At 32.1% G+C, this 22,264-nt stretch overlaps 1 protein-coding gene across 2 annotated transcripts in view; it reads left to right on the forward strand.

Moving 5' to 3' along the window:
- Positions 1-19,572, forward strand: part of LOC107457427 (multidrug resistance-associated protein 1) — a 159,914-nt gene extending 140,342 nt beyond the window's left edge. Inside the window, exons 24-31 of one of the 2 annotated variants that reach the window (XM_087163516.1) lie at positions 292-491; positions 2,604-2,730; positions 6,407-6,508; positions 6,595-6,741; positions 7,641-7,799; positions 10,099-10,265; positions 11,075-11,269; positions 19,365-19,572. In XM_087163516.1, coding sequence (XP_087019642.1) covers positions 292-491; positions 2,604-2,730; positions 6,407-6,508; positions 6,595-6,741; positions 7,641-7,799; positions 10,099-10,265; positions 11,075-11,269; positions 19,365-19,476 — 1,209 coding nt within the window. In that variant the 3' untranslated portion in view covers positions 19,477-19,572. Of the gene's footprint in view, positions 1-291; positions 492-2,603; positions 2,731-6,406; positions 6,509-6,594; positions 6,742-7,640; positions 7,800-10,098; positions 10,266-11,074; positions 11,274-19,364 lie in introns of those variants that run through there. The other variant, XM_087163517.1, reaches the window with a different exon arrangement.
- Positions 19,573-22,264: the final 2,692 nt, after the last annotated feature.

Raw genomic sequence — 22,264 nt, forward strand, 5'->3', positions numbered from 1 at the left:
CTAATTGATAAGCATATTTGAGGTCAACCACTTAAACCGTTAAGATGGAGTCCCAGAGCGGAAAATCAGATCATTAGATCAAAAGTTATTCAGGGTGGTCCGTTTATTTTCTCATTCTCTGTACATGTAAATACGCATAAATATTTTTTTGAAACAAGAGAAATCATTAAGGCTAACCTTGCATATTTGCTTTTGAACCCATTATGCATTCCAACTAAAATTATATAAGGTTCATTCAAAATTACACATTGCATAATTGTGTTAAAATAATGATGTGATTTTCTTTTTCAGAAACTACATTTGAATGCTTATCGTCAAATCAGAAGATTGGAATCGACAACAAAATCACCCATCTACAGTCAGTTGTTGGAATCCATTCAAGGAATCTCTTCAATTGGAGCTTACAAAGTTCAAAAAGAATTCGTTGAAAGTTTTGAGAAGAAATTAAACAATCATATGGTTTGCTTTTGTTTAACCATAGGAAGTAATAGGTAATGAAAGAGTTTGAATTTTAACCTAACAAAATCCCTGATAAAACGAATCATTTTGACTTTCAAAATAACATTGTTTTCATCCTGTACCTCTGTACATACCATCCGGTGAAATACGCGTTCAAACCAGCTCTCGAATAAGAAAGCTCTCACACACAATTTGGCAAACTGAATAAGAAAAACTAAACAATATTTTTCTTGCTCGATGTAAAGAAGATTACAAAAGCTATGCAGATAATTTTGGTTATTCCCAGTTTCCTTGGAAACCATTAAATAAACTAGTTGAAAAAATTAAAAAAACGTGATGACTTGATGTCTCGCTCCAATATTTTTTGTGAAAAGTAAATTAATGGTAAATATTCCTATTTCTCATTACCACTTTTTTAGTCAATTAAAAAAGAATATAGAATAAAAAATAACTAATTAAATAAGTTGAGTATAAAATCTGACGCAATAAATTAATTAAAGCCCCTCGCAGGGTTGATGCTAACATAATTACCACATATGGGTTTGGGTAAGTAATAGGTTGATTGAAATTAAATTAAAACATTTCATTTTTAAATCCGATAAGTGATATTTTTTTTGTGCATATGTATATTTAAGACTAGTATACAATTTAAAATATGAAATTAAATATGCGTTAATGCAGTATCATTTATAAATTGTGTTCAATTATAGTTTTTAACACGTTGCACGCCACTCTAATTTTGCATGGCTTGCCCATTAACCCCTTGGGAACGGTTGATTCTGAAAAGCATTCGTACAAAATCAGGATGAAATTAAATAAAAAACGGTAACTTAAATGTAGTCGTTGCTAATTTGACAGACTTACTTTGTTTTTACTTTAATTATTGTTAGTTTAATCATATATATAATCATTGTTAATTCAAAGTATAACTAAATAGTTTTATTTTGAGCAAAGTAATGGTGAATTAAATAAATCAAACAATTACAACTCCGACCTAAAATAAACAGCTAAAGAATTTCTTTGATTACCAGTTTTATCTTTTTATCCTGGTTGATACGGTTTTATGCTAGCACGTATTTGTGACAGTCGTCCCGAAAGGGTAAAGCCACGGTAAATAACTACAAACTAAATTTGCAATTTTTTGACGGATTTTGCTATTTTTTAGAGGGTTTATCATGACTTAACTGTCGAAAGTGGTGATTTATATAAGCCTACGAATTATGTAGAAATAGTGTTGGATAAAAATCTACTAAATTGAATTTATTAAACCAAGAATCACAATAATTAAGCAAATTTTGAATAAATTTTCTGCAATTCCTTAAAAGAGTGTAAATTTTATAGTTCTATATCATGTTATTCGCTGCCAGCCAGCTGTTTTTCGAGGCCTATGTGAAAGGTCAGTGTCAGCAAGCGGTGGCAGACGCAGCCTAAATGTAATTTCATTGTCAGCCACAGGTGGTTGACGCGGTCTAAATGTAATTTCAGTGTCAACAATCGGTGGCTGACGCGGCCTAAATGGAAAGTCCAGCGTCAGCCACCGATGGCTAACGCGGCGTTCAACGTGTTAAAATGATCTTTTTATATCTATTATATTTGGAAACGGGAATAATAACTAAAAACTGCTTATAAGTATGAAGACAAGAAGGAATATGATCTCTGCATAGAAAAGAAAAGAGAAATAAACAATGCGAGGATAAGACCGAAAACATTTAACTAGACATCATAAAAAATTAATAAAAAATAAAAACACCAACTGTTAAAGATCATTGATAAACATATAATGTGCTTTATAATGGAATATGCAATAAACAATACTTTTTCTTGAAAACAATTATTTCAAAAGCTAGTTCATTTTGAAAAAAAAAAAAAAAAAAAAACAAAGGACATTTTTAGTATGAATTATAGTAATTACAGTTTCACATTTAGCAACAAAAAAAAGAAACCACTATTTGTAAAGTTGAAACAAATGCAATAAAAATAAAAGTAATAAAAGAAAAAATAAAAGTAATAAATAAAATTTTTCAGGAAAGAAAATTTTTGTAAACTGTTTTTTTCAACCCTTATTGTTTTGTACAATGCTTTTCTCCACGTAATGATTCATTTCATAATAGATTGCAAATTTACTCGATGATTTCTTTTCATAGGTGGTTTAATTTTTGGCTTGGTTTCCTCGGCAGTATCATCGTCTTTATTTCTGCCTTCCTTGCCGTCGATAATCGTCATAGTTTGACTCCTGCAGATGTCGGCCTGATGATAACTTATACTTTAAACGTATGCATGTAATCTAACACGTATTATAATTTTTGTAAAAACTTTTTGAGTGCTCCTCACACAAATAGATTGATATATTTTGCTTTGGCTATATTGATACAATATTAGAAAGCATTTTTTTTACGGATATAATCGTATGGGCTGATGAAAAGATTATATCTTTAATTTTCCGAATTTTTTAAAAGAATTCTATCTTTTTTGGATTTTTTCCCTCCAGTGTTTGTTATTTTTATTTTTATTATTAATTTTCTTTTCCCCCCTTTTTTCATTAGTCTGAAATTTTCCTTTGATTTATCTTCATTTTGAACTTATTTTATGAGTTCTATTTACTTGCAGCTTATACGCAATAAATGAAACTTATTGTTTTTCTTAATTTTCATCGTGTTTTTTCTGTATTTATTTATTATGATATATATATATATATATATATATATATATATATATATATATATATATATATATATAAAACACATGATACTTGTACCAATTGTTATTTATCTGATAATGAGATTGGCGTTTTGATGATGCATGCAACGCTATTTTGTTTGAAACATGTTGTAATGCCTTTGCTTTCAAACAATATGAAAAATCACAGCTTATAACCTTGGCAGATTTACCTTAATATTTTTTTAAATCTGAAGCTGTACTGAAATTTATTGTTTTGACTTATAATGTTGACAAATAGTACAGGTGAATAATTCAATTCGAGAACATTTTTTTTTGTTGCATAGCATTTTTCAGTAGTTTTTGGATATTTTCACATACTTTCAAATCTGCAATTGATTTTTCTCGACAAGCTAAATTTATGTAATTCCAAGATATAGGTACAAAATCCAGAAGAGTGAATGTTAACTGTCCCCACTTTGCTGCTGCAAAATGACTGCTAGGAGCAGGGTCGGATTAACCTATAGGCACACTAGGCACGTGCCTAGGGCCTACGAAATTCAGGGGCCTACGAAAAACTTGGGAGAAAAAAAATTTTTGACAAAAATAATTTAGCTTTAAAAACAACAAGTGTATTTTGCACAAAATCATGAAGATACATATAAAAATATAATATTTTTCGGTAATAAATTATTTTGCAGAATCTTATGATCTAATATATTACTTTTTCGCGATTTTTGGATTCAACGAAATCTTGTATTAGCTGTCGAATTCCAAAACTACGCAAAATGTCGTATTTAATAGACATAAGTGCGAGCGATGCCAAACGATCATTGTTGAACGCAAATAATTTTTTATCAATTTTAATCTGGAGAAAGATCTTTCTCCTTCTGCATTTGATCCAAGAATCGACAAATATATACTTAATGCAATGTGAACGTTAGGAAAAGTATTCACAAGTTTATCTTTAACATTGTTATCGATCGAACTAATCATAATGGTATTATCGATATCAACTGCAATATCGGTAGTATGTCGGTATTGCAGATAAAGTTCGATAAACAAATTTGTAAATTAAAATCCATATTAATAAAAATACAAAAAAAAGATATGCAAGAAAATTTTAGCATATATTTTGAAAAGAGGGGAGGAGTGGGGGAAGGAGGGGAGGGCCCAAAAACGGCTATGCCTAGGGCCCACGAAAGGTATAATCCGGCTCTGTGCCTAGGGCCTACGAAAGGTATAATCCGGCTCTGTGCCTAGGGCCTACGACAGGTATAATCCGGCTCTGGCTAGGAGGAAAGCGATATTACATTTAAATTAATAATGCGATATGTCAGTCACATATTTTTTAAGTGTTATTTTCAAATGAGCAAACAAGCATACGTCGATGTATGTAAACCTACACATTTTTATAAACGTGTGCATTCAGAAAAAATTATCTAAACTAATAATATAGTTTTGGAAAAAAATCTGTAGCTTATCAAACAAAACTAATTTCAGATTAGGAATATTCACGCCCAAATTAGAAAAAACAAGTGCTAGCATAAATGCAAGAGAGAACAAATTTCCCAGCGTTATTTATATGAATTATTATTTTATTTGCGTATATATAAACTCAGTGGCGCGACAGAGGCCAAGAGGGTCAAGGCCTACTGTGCCCATCTCAGTTTTCCTGACCTTGGGCTCTGGGATGCAAGAGCAGATGTTACGGTCAGGTGGTCAGCCGAACACGGAACCTCCAGTGTTTAGTTCCCAAGCATGCTTGGTACTCATTTATCGACCCACTGAAGGGATGAAAGGCTGAGTCAACCTTGCCCGGCCCGAGGATCGAACCAGGGACCTGTGGCATGACATCGCTCAGCCCTACCGCTCAGCCACCGGGCGTCATATATATATATATATATATATATATATATATATATATATATATATATATATATATATATATATATATATATATATTATTTACATAAAATATCGTCAGTGAGAGGCGGATGATGTGTTAGAGTCTCTTTGCTCTCAGGCAAATCGTGGGAAGTTCTCATGGTCATCCTCTCCATGTAATGCAAAGACGAGTTCCTTCAAACAAAAACCTTTGTGAGGGCAAACTTCTCCCAATACTTGATAAAGGATTTTCCTTGTTTTCGGAATTGGGATCAAAATTACAAGGCTACGGAGTGAAACATTAGTTGTCATAAACCCCCCAAAAAATTGAGTCAGCTGTTTAACAACGACCATAAAATAAAATAAAATCTTTCAATCTTTCTTATCGCATTCTTTACAGAACTACTAAAGAATACACGGAGGGCACTTATTTGTATCTCCGTATACATATATATGCAGGCTCATGGGCTTATGAGAAAGTACGGCTTTTAAGTCTTTGATCAATTTTGAGTTGTTCCAACTCCGTAGCATTTTTAATTTTTTGAACCCGATCCAGAAATTAAGGGAACTACTTGATAAAGTTTTGAGAGGAATTCGCCTTCTTGGAGGACATATTAATGGAACCAACCGGTATTTGCGTTATTTGTTAGGAAAACTACGAAAACCTCCCGTGGATATCCAGGAGACAAATGGGATCTAACCCGTGATCCGGTTTAAGTCTTTTTTTCAAATTTAAGTACAGATAACACATGCTAAAGGAGCTCATTGCGAAGATGCATCATGTGTTACCAGACGCAACCGATTGGTCTTGCCCGTGAAACGGTTTGCACTGCTAAGTTAGCGGATTCGAATCTCGTAGTAACCATGGATACTTCTTCACGATGTCCTTCTCTAACAGGTGTTATTTGTTCTTAAAATTGACAAGGACCTGTAAACTGATGAGAACATTATATGCACATACCTGCCAACTTTCACTCTTTCCGATAATGGATTTTCAGAGTGGTTGTAGAACAATAAACGAAAAACAATCTGACTCAAGAATATATTTATATTTTGACTAGGTTAAAATTTGCTATCATTAATATTAGTATGCTTTTATATACTTGTTGTAATTAATTAAAAGTAGTGGTGGTCAAACTTATTTATAATTAGCATTATAATTCAAAATTTTAACGACATGACATGAGTTTGAGTACAACTTTATATACAAAATTGAAATCTTCCGGAAAAACCGGAAGAGTTTGCAGGTATGTATGCATTAGAAATAAAACTTTTAACATTTAGAATTATATTGATTTTAGAGTGGTGACTGAGAGGCACCTCTCTTTTATAAAGTGATAACGTAAAATATTTTAAAGTATTTCGTGCAGTTTTTTTCTTAAAGATATATATTTTTCTCCTATAGGTTACCGACGCTATTAAATGGTTCGTTAGGATGAGCTGTATACTTGAAGATAAATCCATTTCAGTTGAACGAGTGGACGAATACTGCAAGCTCGCTTCTGAAGTAATTTTTTTTTTTGCCTTTTTGAGTTTAACTTGAGCAAACAGTATCTTAAATTTATTTCAAATTTATATTTTGTTAAAACTTAGGCTGCTTGGGATACATCTTTAGATTGCCAGAACAATGCATGGCCACCCATCGGCCAAATTTCGTTCAACAACTACAGTACGAAATACAGAGAAGACCTGGACTTAGTTATAAAAAATATCAATCTTTCTATAAATGGAAGTGAAAAGGTAAGACATTTTAACTCATTATTTTAAAATTCAGCAAAAGGATCGTATTTTTACTGATAAAAGCAAAAATCATGAAAAAATTACTTCATTATCTGTTTCTAAAAAAGCTGATAGATAGACACCGTCGTAATTACTTAGGTAATAATAATTTAATAATTATCATTGCCGGAAAAATCTTTTCTATATTATTAAAAAATATATAAATGAGCAATATTTTTAATGGTTAATTTTTTTATATATTTTATAATTTCAATTTACAATGGGTTAACCCTTAATAAACTTAATTTAAGATGGTTTTGTCCCTTTAGCCCCTCTGAACAAATTTGTTTTAAAGTCTAATTATAGAGTATTCAAATTTGTTTTGTAACAATGTTTTTTTTTTAAATAATCATTAAATAGTTTTAAAATACCGCTTACATAAATGTGATAATACCAAAATAGTTCGTTAAATTAGATATAAATTATCGAAAATCGAAGTTTAAAAAAAAATTTGAATTTCTGAGGTTTAAAAAAAGACATATCTATTAAAAATTCCCTAAATTTCAGAAAATTATTAAATAAACAGGGCACATACACAAATCCCCCGACGATATTTATAGTTTTACTACGAATTTTTCTACTTTTATGAATAAATTACATCCCTGGTTTTCATAATAAAATGAGATATTGGAATATTAAATCTACTAGTTATTTTAAAAAGTAACTGTTTCAGTAATATTAATTTACATTACAAAGTTCGGATTACACTTGACGTAAAAGCTGTAAATAAAGCATTACCTCTTACTTTAAAAACATTTGTAGGTAATTGCTACACTTGGTTAATTGAATTATTTCTGTAAGTTTATAACATAGTCATTAGAATTTATATAATATAAACCTCTGTGCATTTATTTATTTAGGTGGGCATTATAGGACGCACTGGTGCTGGAAAATCATCAATCACCATGGCTTTATTTAGGATAATAGAGCCCGTAACGGGGTCAATATTTATAGACAATATCGATATCTCTAAACTAGGATTACAAAAGCTGAGATCAAAATTGACTATAATTCCACAGGTTTGTATACAATACTGATTTATCTTATTTTCAAAACTTACCACTACATTTTCAGGCATTTATGATACAAAGAAATACACGGCTAAATATGCAAAAATGTTGTAATCTTTTCTTAAAAGAAAATATAGCTTCACATACATCTTCAAGGACTAGATAACTAGGAAAGTAGTACATATTTGTGCACTTCTATCAAATACATCAATCTAGAAGAAATTACGAAATTTTGATTTACTTTTCTTACAGAGATGCCAACTGCTCCGGACAAGCCAAAATAATTAAAAAAGCGGTAAATAATTACAAAGTAAATTTTGCAAATATTTGACCATTTTTTTAAAAGGTTAAGCATAACATGCATAAATTCAGTGGTGAATTATATAAGCCTACGAATTATTTAGAAATAGTGGTGAATGAAAATCTACTAAGTTGAATTTATTAAACCAAGAATAACAATTGTTAAACTGTCACTTTAAATTACATATTTGCTGTCCGGAGCAAGTTGGCATCTCTGTTCTTATGCGTACTGAAAATTTGAAAAAGTCATTTTTCATTTTAATATAATAAAATCATTTTGGAAGTTACACACCTATATACAGGTAGTTTCGTCGCATATGTAGGGTAGTTATATTTTTAGTCTGATATATATTTTAGATCCGAAGTGATTGCCATTGACGAAGCTTTGAATCACATGATATCCAATAAAAGCTTTTGCGATATCAGTTTATTCACAGTAAGAGTTCCATTCAAAATGTAAGAAATTGCCGCAGCATTAGCGACAAAACCAGCTCTGACATAGTGAACAAACTAGAGATATACCCTGCACATAATGACATTCATTTGCAGTGGATCCTATCACATGTTGATATCTTCTTCAATAACATGGCCGATGAATTGGCCAATCAGGGCCCTGCTGAACAGCTAGAAAATAGTGGTCTTCTTACCTATAGTGAAATATTCTGGAAAATCAGAGCAGATAACAGCAGAGGCAGTAGGATTCCACCTGCTCATGACTGATACCAACTAAAACATCCTGGGCCTGCCCTAGAGCTAAAGGACGATAGAAAATTACAGGCCATCATTACCAGATTCATCAGTGAACGAACTCGTGCACTTTTATACATGCAAGGACAAAAGAAGTTTCCTGTGTGCCCCAAATATAATTAACTCCAATCTACTCCAGACCATTTGGTCTCCTGTTTAGAGCCGGAGAAGAATGATCTCTGCCAAAATGCTGGGCAGGAACATGATTATCTTTGGGTGCACGTCCTTCCAGACTTCTCTAGCTAAGGACTGGATCAAGTGAAATAAGAAATAACTTATTTTTGGTCTATATGAACATTATGCATATTTTTATTATTATTATAACTACTTTTTCACACTTAAAAAAATCCTGATTTATTTATATTTCTGTTAACTATATTTCTATTTGGACGTCATCACACTTTTCAACTGTGTTAAGAGTTTTTAGTAAACAGAGCACATGCGTCGTCATTGCATGCGTTGCTATGGCGACCGCTGCTGTTTGATAACTTTTTTAGAATTATTTTTTTTTTCATTTTCACCGGCAGTCATTCTTAATGTATTTACATAATAATAATTTAAAGTGTTTTTATATTATTTTCATTATTAACATTTCATTTTTATATTATTTTCAATATTAACATTTCATTTTTATGTTATTTTCATTATTAACATTTCATTTTTATATTATTTTCATTATTAACATTTCATTTTTATATTATTTTTATTATTAACATTTTATTTTTATATTATTTTCATTATTAACATTTCATTTTTATATTATTTTCATTATTAATTACTGTCTTCACAGTGATTTTAATATAAATATGAATACTGAAAAAGGAAAAGTATCTTGTGACAACTTGAAACACGTATGTAGCCAGGGTTTGAAAACTAATCCGAAAACAAACATCAATTGAGACAGTTTCTGCAACCCATGATTTAAAATGTTATGGCGTTTATCGGAGTCAAAACAGAAAAAAAAAGCATTTGGCCAATGGGTAACCAAGAATCGTAATAAAGAGATAAAAATTTTTTTTAATGCTTTGAGATCTAAATTAAATTACTTTTAATTCGACAAGTTGGTTCGGTGCTTTTGCAATTCATTAATGTTTTTTATGTAATCATTATTATTATTATTTTTAATTTTTGAGGATTTTATTTCGTAAAAACTTCTTTCTGTAGTAAAAGTTAAATTTAGTAGTTGTAGTAAAACCTGTAAAAAGTGACCACATGATTGTTGTTGTGTAAGGTAATAAAAATGTCTCCTTTTTTTTAATAGGATCCAGTTCTCTTTACGGGTACTTTAAGATCAAACTTAGATCCCAACAATGAATACAGCGATGACGCAGTGTGGCAAAGTTTGGAAAGATCTCACTTAAAGTCATTCGTGACAACACTGGATGATGGTTTGGGGCACAATATTGAAGAGAATGGTGGAAATCTAAGGTACGTACTGAGATAAAAAAAACTTTCAGTGAAAGGAAAGAATAAAAGAAATTTTTTTGTACCTTTAAAGACAGTTTCAAATGAGACTTTTTTAAAAAAAATCCAGATTTCCAATACTGAAACACATAATACGCTAACACTAGAAATATTAAAACCCTTAAAATTTGCAATTCTGATTTAGGTACTAGTTATCGTTAAACAATATCACATTTAATAAGCGAATAGAAAGCTTTTGCTTTTAAGACAAAGAGAAAATATCTTGACATGGATTTAATATCTAAAATACTGAAATACGTATAGATTTTTTAGAAGTTTATAACTATAAAAGGGACTTATAATTCATATATATATATTGATATTCTGAAAGATTTATAGAATTGCTTTACTGGAAATCCAGAATTGTTTAGGGAAGCTTTATTCTTGAGTTTTTCGGAGTAAACATTGCAGTTCCCCTATTTGGTTTTTTAAATAAAACTAATGAGCAATTTTATGATAAAATATTGTAAGTGATCTTTTTTTTCTTCACTCTTTTTAGAATTTGGAAAACAATGGTAGATATTACTACGAATTTGTAAATATTTGTATAATTTTGTGAATATTCTTTGTTGACGGTTGAATATAAATAGTGGTGGTCACGAGATCAAAACTGGTAAACTAAGATTCAAGTATTAAAATACCAATTTTACAATTAAAATACCAATTACCTATGCCTATTACCTATGCCTAATTACCTATGAATTGGCATATGTGATATTACTTCTTATAAGTATTTTTAATTTTTTTAATGGTTAAATTAATTATTTTTTTAGTGCTGGACAAAAGCAGCTTGTATGCTTGGCTCGGGCGCTTTTAAAAAATACGAAAATCTTAGTGCTGGACGAAGCAACAGCTTCGGTCGACATAGACACAGACAACCTCATACAGAATACCATACGCACAGCATTTGCAAGAAACACAGTCATCACCATAGCTCATAGGCTGAACACTGTACTCGACTACGACAAGTAAGTCTTTATTAACCCATTAATCTCCAGTCTAAGAAACTATCTATACATTCAAAACATCTATTTATTTATTTTAACCAAATGTGAGCTTTTACATACAGCTTTAATCATTCCATGGAATTCCTATCCATAATTACAACAATCCCCTACCACAAAGGAGTAGAAATACAATAAAGAAAGATACAACAAAAAATACTAAAAGAAAGAACGATAAACAGTGAAAAGGAAGACAAAGGTAAAATTATAACCTGATCACGGAGAAATCAGTATTATTATTGCTTCCCACTACGATATGATAATCTCTCAGTTATCTTGGGAGCTTTTTCCAGTTCTTGGCAGGTCAAACTGTAGCTTGAATTCACAGTGTTTGCTTGGCAAATTGACCAATTGTTGGTATAGTTCGTTCACCGGGAGTTGGCATTTGGTTCCGTCTTCGTCACGTGGTATCCGACGATACTATTTTGCTATTTTTGGGAGAAGGATGTGAACAATCCTGAACAAATTTGCTATTTGGCGATCGTATGACGAAAATATTTATTTCGCTAATCTTTATGTGCATTTTTTTAACATTAAATATTTCATAAATTGGATGATCTATCTCTCTTTTGAAATAATAGTTTATCCTTTTTGAGACATTTTGCTGTGAAAATTAAATTTAATAATTAAATTTAAAATATATTTAACACGTTCACGCCGGGGTGACCCACCGGTGGGTCACGCTAGATTGTCTCATCTTGGCAGCGCACCGGAGTAAAAACTGGTAACAATAAATTTCATTTTTTAGTTTTTTTCCGGGAATAATAAAAATCCATAACTGCCAATTGTTTTTAACGGATGCAATTTTTATATTGTTTTGCTTCTTCGGCGTGATAAATTTCCTTACAATGAATTGTTATTGTTGAGAATAGATTAACTCCCCCCGAATATTATCTAATATTGAAATATTTCTTCTACCAGTATTTTCACTTTTCCCGGCGTGATCGTGTTAATCAGTTAGAGAGTAATGAAATGTATAACAGCAGAATATAAGGTGAAGTAAGTGACTGAAAAAGAATTCTCTGTTGGCATTTGGCGCGTATTAAGGGCTGTCTCATTTTCAAAAGCGGAGATGTTTTTTTTCTTACTTCCTTGCTGAAATGAACTCTGCTTCCGAGGAGGTGGAGCCAAGCGCCAGCTCCTGATGAACGAACTATATCAAATGCTTATCTCCTTCTGCTGCCTGCCACCGTAGCTTTAAAAAAAGTAGTTTGCTTTGACTTCAGATTTAAATATAACTATATGTATAAACTGTACTCTCTTTCTCCCAAAATAAGTTGCAATGTTTGAATAATTTCGAGCTGATAATTGACACTGAAAATGTTATGATTTTGTTAGATTATTTTTTCAGATAATTCAGAGTACTATGCTATCAATCATCAACTTCTACTTACCAAGTACACCCTACTTAAATCAATACCAAAATGGTTTCAAAAATCCAGGGTTCAGCACACCCTTAAGCCACTACCCATTTTACAAGGACCCTTCGGTATTAGTTTACAACCAGGGGCCCCTCTCATTTTTGGCGGTATGCCAATAAACGAATATATATGTAAATAAACCAAGAACGAATTACTTAAAGATAAACAAAAGTTGCATGAACCCAAAGGTGACGTCATTGAAAGTAGGACAGCAAAGAATGGTAACCAGAAATAGAATTTCTGCAAAACTGAACGAAAATTATCACTAAATCATGGGGGCTTCAGACTCTACTCTAGAACCGACTTTTCAGCTGGAAATTGCATGAAACTATCTTCTAGCTAATGAATAGCAAATTCATTAAAAGTATAATTTACTGGTGTTGATCTACTAAAGTATTAGCTCGAACGGAAAATTTTGTCCATGAAAGTGCCTTCGTAAAAAAAACTGGTAGAGCGTTGACCCATGAATGTATAAATTAGTTGTATCGCTTTGTTCTGTCGAATACTTTATGTCAAGTTTGAATGTATATGCAGGGATGCCAACTGCTACACTTTTTACAAAATATTTTATAGCGTTGTAGATAATAATAAGTAATATGATTCTCAATAGTTACCAACAAGGATTAATACAATTCTCAAAAAAAAAAATTTTAAAAGTGTTGCCAATATTTGTAATAAGATTTGATAAGATAATTTACTTTTATTCGCATTGACTATCAAAATAAAAACATGAAACCGTTGATATACTTTTTAAGAAATATCTGGCATGGCGAATACAAATTTATTATAAATAACTCTCGTTTTGTTATATTTGTTACCACCTATTAAATTTTTTTTAGAACCGTTAAAACTCTGCCAATTCCTCTGGATTTTCCGAAGATTTCACTACCGTATTTAATGTGTGGCTAAATATAAGCGCAATCTTTTGATTTCCATTATGTTTTAATAATTTAAACAGGTGTATGGCAGACTTGATAGCTAACTGAAAGTGCTAAGTGTTAACTAAATCTTGAAGAAATACCAGCATCTTAGCTGATCCCAGCTACTATGAAAACATTTTTCTGAAAAACGTAAAAATTGTTACGTAAGCAACTAAAAATTATATTTAGTTGCACAAGAGCTGCATGATGGGCTAGTGGCGACGTTCTAGAAAGCATCGCTGGTGATAATCCGAAGGCATGCCATCACAATTTTTTGTGAAGCTACTTCCTCAATTTAGACATTAGAAAATTTTCCCAAAATGCTGCTGCTCAGCGAGCCTTGGTGGCTCAGGGGATAAAGCGTTCCTCTCCCAATGAGGTGAAAAGAGATCGAATCTCAGCCATGGCTGGTCGATGCGAATTTCACTCCCTACTCGCACCGACCACAGTAATGACGTAAAATATCTGTGGTAGATGGATCAAGAGTTAGAGTTCCCTTGCCGTCAAACTAACCGTGGAAGGTTTTCGTTGCTTTCCATTCCCTTAACGCAAATGTGGATTGGTTCCATCAAAAAATCATCCGCGAAGACGAAACTCTCCCAATACTTGATCCAGGAATTTCCTTGACTTCTTGATTGGGTTCAAAACTATAAGTTTACGGAGTTGAACATTAGTAGCCGTAAACTCAAAATAGGGTCGGTTGCTCTGCGATTGACCACAGAACGTTTGATATCCACAGATTTTACGAGCACGATATCGCATCTAATCGATCGTCCCCTCCTACATCCACACGGTTTCTTATTAGTAGTCTGCGCAGGCTGTTTAAAAAGTAAACCAGTTCGGCACATGAAACAAAATTAGAGATGCCAACTATTCCGGACACGCCAAAATAATTTAAGATACGGTAATTAACATCAATCTTAATTTTGCAAGTACTTCACTTATTTTGCTTACTTTTTAATGGGATGAGCATGGCTAATTTTGCTTGCTTTGCTTTATTTAAAAAGAACTGGGCACCTGGGCCGCGCAGCGGCCCCTATCCCATACATCGTGACATATATACATTGTGTTTAAAAACATTTTGAAATTTTGCTACATTGTGGTGGCAAAAACAAAAAACAAAAAAATAAAATATATAAATTTACAGTTGATGATTTAGAGTTTACAGATTGATTATTTACATATTTGAAAATTCTATTGTAGTATTTTGTAATATTATATAATTTTTATTAGAGTTCTATTTGAAAGTTCTGAGTTTATTTAGATAATATACTGCACTGGAGTTACTAGGTGGCAGCACTTGCTACTGTTGGTTTTCAGGATTCTGGATAATCTAGATGAAGGAAGTTGATGAGGAATCTGGACACATGATGAAGAATAATCTGGATGAAGAATTGAGGAAGTTGATGAGGAATCAAGATGATGGATTGAAGACTTTGATGATTTTTTACAGTGAGAAATGCTTTGTTGTGATACTGGATGAAGAAGACGATGCAGGTTGATTTTCGGTTGATTCTGGAGATTTATTGGAAAAGTGATGTCGGCTGGGGTCGAACCTGGGATCAGTGAGGTGGTAGGCGGATACTCTACCAATGAGGCTGTGATGATATATTACTATTTTTGTTGGTAATGATGAAAGGAGGCATCTGATGTATAAAAAGCTGCTATTGGTCTGAGGTGAGAATCTTTTTTGTAGTTTTCGAATGAGAGGATCTGGTTGAAATTGGCTGTTGTGCATTCTTCGGCTTTTTTGTAAAAATCTGCGTTTACTTTGTTGATATATTCAGAGAGAGGAGGGATTTTGAGGTCTTGGTGGATATTTTTATTTCGGATAAACCAGCGGTTGGATGGTTTCGTTATTTGGATGGTCTTCATAAAATTTATTAACTGCTTCCACTATTGTGTTATGGTGGTTTGTATCAGAGTTTGAGTTTGGAGAGAACTGGTTTTGTAGTGAGTCGGCGAAGATTTCGGCTTTTCCTTTGATATCGTAGATGAGACTTGTTGGCCCTTTGATGGGCCTATTGATTTGTGGTTTAGTTTTGAGAGATTTAGCTATTTTCCATATTGAGTTGTCTGTTGTGCATAGTGAGGCTAGTTTATTTTTCCATAGTTGATTTTTATGAGTTTTGCTGAGCTTTTTAATCTGTGTGTTGAGTTTTTTCATTTCTTGTAGATACTCAGGGTCTGCTGTTCTTTGGTATTGTTTTCTGAGATGATTTCTTTTTCTGATGATGATTTTAATTTCTGCCGGAAGTTTATAATGGTGAGCTATTTTGGTGGTTTCTATAGTTGCTGTTTCGTATGCTGCTAAAATTTCTTGTTGAAGTTGATGAATATAGTTTTCTATTGCAGTCTCATCTACTAGGTCAGGTGGGTTATTATTGTTTGCTTTGAGGATATTCTGATATTGAGTCCAGTTTGTTTTTAGTTTTGGTTTTTCAAAATGTTGAGTGGGTAGGCCGACTAGAAATTGGACAGGCAAGTGATCAGAGGATAGCTGGTTGTGGGTGTATGCAACTATTGGAGCTTGAATATTGGATATGGCAAAGTCTAGGATATCACAGGTGTTGTTGTAGTTTGAAATATATGTTGGGGTGGTTGGAGCAATGACTGTTAGGTTATTTTTTAAAACATGATTTCTTAGATGGGTTCCATTATAATTGGTTTTGTTGCATCTCCAGATTGTGTGTTTACTATTGAAATCTCCTGCTACTATTGTTGGTCTGCTTGATGGAAAAAGTTGTTGAATATCTTGATCTGTAAGCTTGTTTTGAGGTGGATTATAAATGCCAGTTATTTTGATGTCTTGGTTGTGGTGATTTAGAAGTATTGAAATCTGTTCATATCCTCTGTCACTTGTTTGGTTATATGTTGTTGTTGTGAGACTGTTTTTTGCTAGTATTGCAACTCCTCCCCCTCGGTAGTTTCGGTCGCATCTGTATGTTCGGTAGTTGGCTATTGTGAAGTTGAAAGTTGGATTTAGATGGGTTTCTGTGATTATTATTATGTCCGGATTGTATTCAAGGATAAAGTTTTTAAATTCATGTTGTTTTTCTAAGATTCCATTGGCATTCCAGTTTATCATGTTGAGTATTAATTTATTTTTGATTTTAGTATTCATCCTGTTCTTCTTCTTGGTATACTATGCTTTGTACTTTTTTGAATATATTTAATCCCTGGTCTTCTCTTAAGAATCTGACTATGGTTCTTAATTCTTCTAATATTGATTTTGCTTCTTTTATTTCTGCTGTGTTTATTGCTTGGTTGTTAGATTTCAACTTATCTGCATATGAACTGAATTTGACATTGGATGGGGAGAACATGGGTTGATTTTCATTTCTTCGGGTTGATTGGTTTATGGGATGTTTGGTGCATTGCTTATAGTTGGCCGGATGAGGTCCTCCACAGTTTGCGCAGGTGGCTGGGGTGTCTCTTGTCTTTTGGCATAGGTAAGTAAGGTGCTCTTTTCCGCATTTTAGGCATTTGGGGGTGTGTCTGCATGAGGCTTGTACGTGATTAAACTGTTGGCATCTATGGCATTGTGTGTAGTCCCTCCGTCCTCTGTAGCTTGATACTGTTACAACTAAGTCCATAAATCTAGTCATGTGATATATTGCTTTGTTTTGTTCGGTTTTATCCAGGGTTATGATATGGAGTGGCAGGTTGATTGGTCCGTCTTCTGTGTATCTTTTCATCTGTTTGACCTCTTTAGCATAGTATCCGTATTCTTCTAGGTTTAATCTTACTTGTTCAGATGTTATTTCTACTGGAACGCCTTTGATAACTATTTTCAGTGGTTTTTCAGTATTAAGTTGAAATGTGTGATATTTTACTTGCATCTGGTCGAGTAGGTCTATTGCTTTACGCCTGTTGTCTATTTCAAAAAAATGTAGTTTTAGTGATTCTCCAGTGTACTTTCCCTCGAATCCTGTTATTTTTTCTTTTTGTAAGGTTGATTTTAGATTTATCCAGTTGATTTTTGGGTCTTTGATTATTATTGGCGGAATTCCTCTTCTCCCACTCTTTTGGTATTGGAATTCAGCTCCTCCTTCCATCTCTTCCTCGTCGGTGACGTCATTTTTGTCGTTGTATCCGCTTCTCTCAGGTCCGTAGTTCTTGCTGGTACTTGCCTGTGGGATGATGTTTTCTGGCTGTAGTGGTTTGGTGGCTCCATCTTTTGAGATGATCTTTGCAGTGTTAAGTTTCTTGTTATTTGTTATATCTTCGTCTTCAGAGCTGGATGAATGATTTCTTTTCTGCTTTGGCGGTTGAATTGGGTTGTTTGATGGTTGTTGTTCACTTTTGTTTTTATTTGCTGTCTTCTTTTTGCTTTTTCTTGTAGATAATGTTGTTTCTTTGGCTGTATTATCTGGTATCTGGATGGGTGTTTCGGCATTTTGTTTACTAACTTTGGATAAGTGTTTATTAGTTGATTTCAGATTTTCATTTTCAGCTTGGAGTTTATCTATGGTTTCCTGTAGTTTATTCATTTCTATTTGGAACATTTCTTTCATGTCTTCCATGTCCTTTCGCTGTTGTGTTAGTTGCTGGTTTAGTAGATTGATCATTTCGGTTGCCCAGGGGGGCGGTTCACTGTTTCTGTTATCCATAATGAGTTATGAGTAAAGCACTTGTTTACGAAAATAATAAAGTAGAATTGAAATAAAGTTTTTTCATCTACCTGTTGTTCTCCAAGTACGTTTACTGTTGATGCTATTTACACAATTTGAAAACACTGTTCACAAACTTCGTGATAAGAAAATAATAAAGTTGATGAATTACATGCACTGCATATAATAAATTATAATGAAGTAACTGTTCACATAATGATAGGTATAATCCAATGGCGATGAAATAATAACACTTTGCAGTTTCGTTTTGCTGTTGTCGAAAATGTACACAAACACAATTCGAAGAAACTTTTGGCGAAGACGCCCACTTTCACTTTCAAAATAATAATAATTTGTAGTAACTTATTTATATACACATTATTCTGCTATCTGAAGTAAACAAAAACACTATTTAAACTTCGCTTGGCGAAAACGCCCACTTATTCGATGCTTTCACTTAACGACGATGCTACACTCACGGATGTAAACATCTGAATCCAAATGGTCGCATGGCTAATTTTAGACAAGAGGAGAATTATATAAGCCTTCGAATTTTTTAAAAATAGTGGTGTATAAAAACCAAATAAATTGATTTTATTAAACCAAAAATCACAATTAATAAACTAACACTCGAAAATATTTTTTTTTTCTGTCCGGAGCAAATTGGCATCTCATCTCTGCAAAATCTATTTTAAAATCATCATCATCAATATTTATCTGGGCGCCTGGGGCCGTTAGCGGCCTTTATTTTAAAATCAATTGAGAGAAAGTTATCATATATATTTGAGAATGGAATCTGTAGTGGTAGGCAAGTAAATAAGAAAAACCAATTATATTCATTAATTAAAAAATAATTAGACGTATATTTGCTACCACTTTCTTATATTTACTATCTTTTCCATTAAATGGCTCTTTCGTAAATTAATTATAAACTCCATAAAGGTCTGATCGGAGTACCTTTAATATACCGTGATCAGGCTTTTAGTTATAGGAGGCGTTTATTCGGTTGATCGCAGCGGAGGATCGAACCCCCCTAAATGTGATTTTATTAATTAATTTACTGAAGCTTAATGAAATTTCTAGAAAATTTTTAAATAAATTTCAGAATCGTTGTTATGGAAAATGGAACAATACTAGAAGTTGGAAATCCGTCAACTTTACTCCAAGACACTGGAACAAGATTTTATGAAATGTGTGAAGAGGCAGGGCTTACTTAGAAATTTTTAAATAGAAGAAAAAATGTTCTCTTTTTTTGTTTGTTTACATTTACTCATTTGTTTTTATTTTGCTAAAATAAATGTTCATAAATAAGATGTCTCAATGCATCAAATCATTTCAACAATAGTTTATTATGATATTATTTACTGTTATGTAAATTACAGAAACTGAGTTATAAAAACTACATCGTTAAACATTTAATAAAAAAAATTGTTTCTTAAAACTTCTTATTTTGTTTTCAGTCTTAGAAAGTAAAAAAAAAATAATGAATAAGAAAATAGTTAAAAGATAAATTACAGTAGGAAAAATTGTTTTTCTCTTGTGGGAGATATTTTTTTTAAACAAATCTTTGATATTTTTGCACATCTGGTGTCAAATATGAAGTTGGTTTCTCTTTCAAAGCTACATTTTCATTTTTTAATGGAGATTTTTTGTGCATTTCGTGTAAAAATATTTTTTTTTTATTTTATTTCCAATGAGCTGCACAATCGGTCTTGCCGATAAGCAGACCTAGTGCATTCTCCAGATGTGGTACCCACTCTTTCAGGTACCCACTCTTTCATACCGTTGGTCATGTTAATTTGGACGTCTAGTTTCTGCCACACTAGATGGCAGCACCGAGACTCTATTTGGATGCTAAAGTAACTAATGGATGTAAAGTAAGTGCTCGTGTAAAAATATTGAAGTTTAAAAACGTGATATAAAATATCGGGGTAGCATACCAAAATTTTCCTGACGTAAATGTTAAATCATGTTAAAAACAGTTTTGTACAAACTTAATAAAACAAACGTAACTGACCACTTTAACTTGCCCCAAGAATGATTATTCAAAATAGTAGTTAATTGAAAAATGGATAGAAGGAATAAAATATGTTAATATTTAATCAGAGGCATTACACACAATGGTGCGAATATATTGCAATTAATTAGGATATCAAGATAATGGATACACTTCAATATTATCTCTATTTAAACAATGTTTCTTTAGGCTGCAAACTTTAAACTTTTGCGTACTGAAACTGTTAGCACGATTTAAAAGACTATGCTTGAAGCGTTCAGAAATGGTGTCCTTCGTACCCATTGCAAAATTTTTATCAATTGAAAAATGATGGTATGAAATTAAACGTTTCCTTATAACCAGTTTTATTAGTTCAGAAACTACTTTGGCCTGATATTTTCTACTTTTGTACCTAAGGAAAATTTCTTTAAAATAAACATAAGCTATCGGGACAGGAAAATATGTTCGCTAAGGAGAAACACCAGCTTAGAAGTATTGCAAACTGTTTTACTAAATTGATATGATAAATGAATAAGTAAAAATTAGAAATCGATTTAAAAAGAAAAAAACATTGCTTAAAGTCAATTTGAAGAATAAAATACGAAGGTAAATAGAAATATTCGACACACACATGTGTATTACTCTCATACTAAATTTCCTTTTAGCTTGTTTTAATATGCGTTTATTATTTGAATTTGTCAGCTTATCATTTTATATAAGTGTAATAGACAACTGCTGCATACATAACATAAATATTTTCCTTCAAACATATCATTAATTGTTCTAGTGCCATTAGTATTAATTTGAAAATCATTTTAATAGCTAAAAAAAGCGCTTACTATAAAAAACACAACTGTTTTTTTTTAAAAAATTGGTAAATAAACTTTTTGGATTTAGTTTTTTTATTTATTTATTTTTATAAAAATATTTTTACATACCTCAACAAACAAAAAAAACTCACTTCGAAACCTTTTATTTCTTTTTTATTTATGTTAATTATTTAAAAGAAGCACGTAATGCATTCAAATATGTAATACTAAAGACTCCACTTCGCAACACAAGCATATCTGAGATATTCATTGATCCCTTATTTAACTACATGCGCGCTTTACCCGCCACTTTGTTCGAGGTAGCAGACGAAGCTTTGGAAAATTTATACTATTTAAATTGGTTCATTTCATGCGTGCATTACAAATTATTAATAGATTAAATTGTTTTAAATTTACTGGTAGCTATTAAATAGATTATTTAAGCATTTTACAATTTTCAAAACAATTTGACACTTGTTTACTAATTCCGCGAACTTTTTTTAAATGTTGTAAACAACTAAATATACTTCGTAATAAAATCTCCAGCGTTGATTGTATAATAGTAAAAAAGAGCATCTAACACATACCATGATGCGTTTATCAATTATACTCGATATAAAATTTGAGCTGCTTGTTAACTCAAGGTTGAGAGTAACGCCTACTTTCTACAACGTTTCTTAGTTTTAAATTCCTAACTTATTTCAATGACATTTCTCTTTTTTCCTCACTTTCATATTAATTTGCCATCTCTGATTGAGTTAATAATTTCATTTCATGTTTTGGAAAAGTTTCTAAAAATGTAAAATTATTACTCAACTAACTGTAATTAAAATATAACAGAAAAAGAAATTTATGCATATTGTTTACAAATGTTACAAACCACTAAAAATGTGAAACTAATTTCTTTTAAATGTTTAGCAACCAATAATCTTTAAAGAAACACTCAGATGAATTAGTTGGAGCCCCTAGCGGGGCTGATGCTAAGATAACCAACACATATGAGTATCTTTAAAGAATCCCCCAATATCTAACTTTAAAATCCGTTGAATGGGTTAAAGCCGCTTCGCGGCTGTGTATCCAGGTTCTCGCTATTTCTACCATTCTACCATCTTTAAAGAAAACACAGTACTCCAGTCGCTTACGGGCATCAACACAGATGAAGAAGCGGAGTGCTTGCTCTGCGGGCAGGTACTTCATACT

Source organism: Parasteatoda tepidariorum, chromosome 5, assembly GCF_982258835.1.
Source record: "Parasteatoda tepidariorum strain Cologne lab strain chromosome 5, Ptep-v5.0, whole genome shotgun sequence".
Lineage (NCBI taxonomy): Eukaryota > Metazoa > Arthropoda > Arachnida > Araneae > Theridiidae > Parasteatoda > Parasteatoda tepidariorum.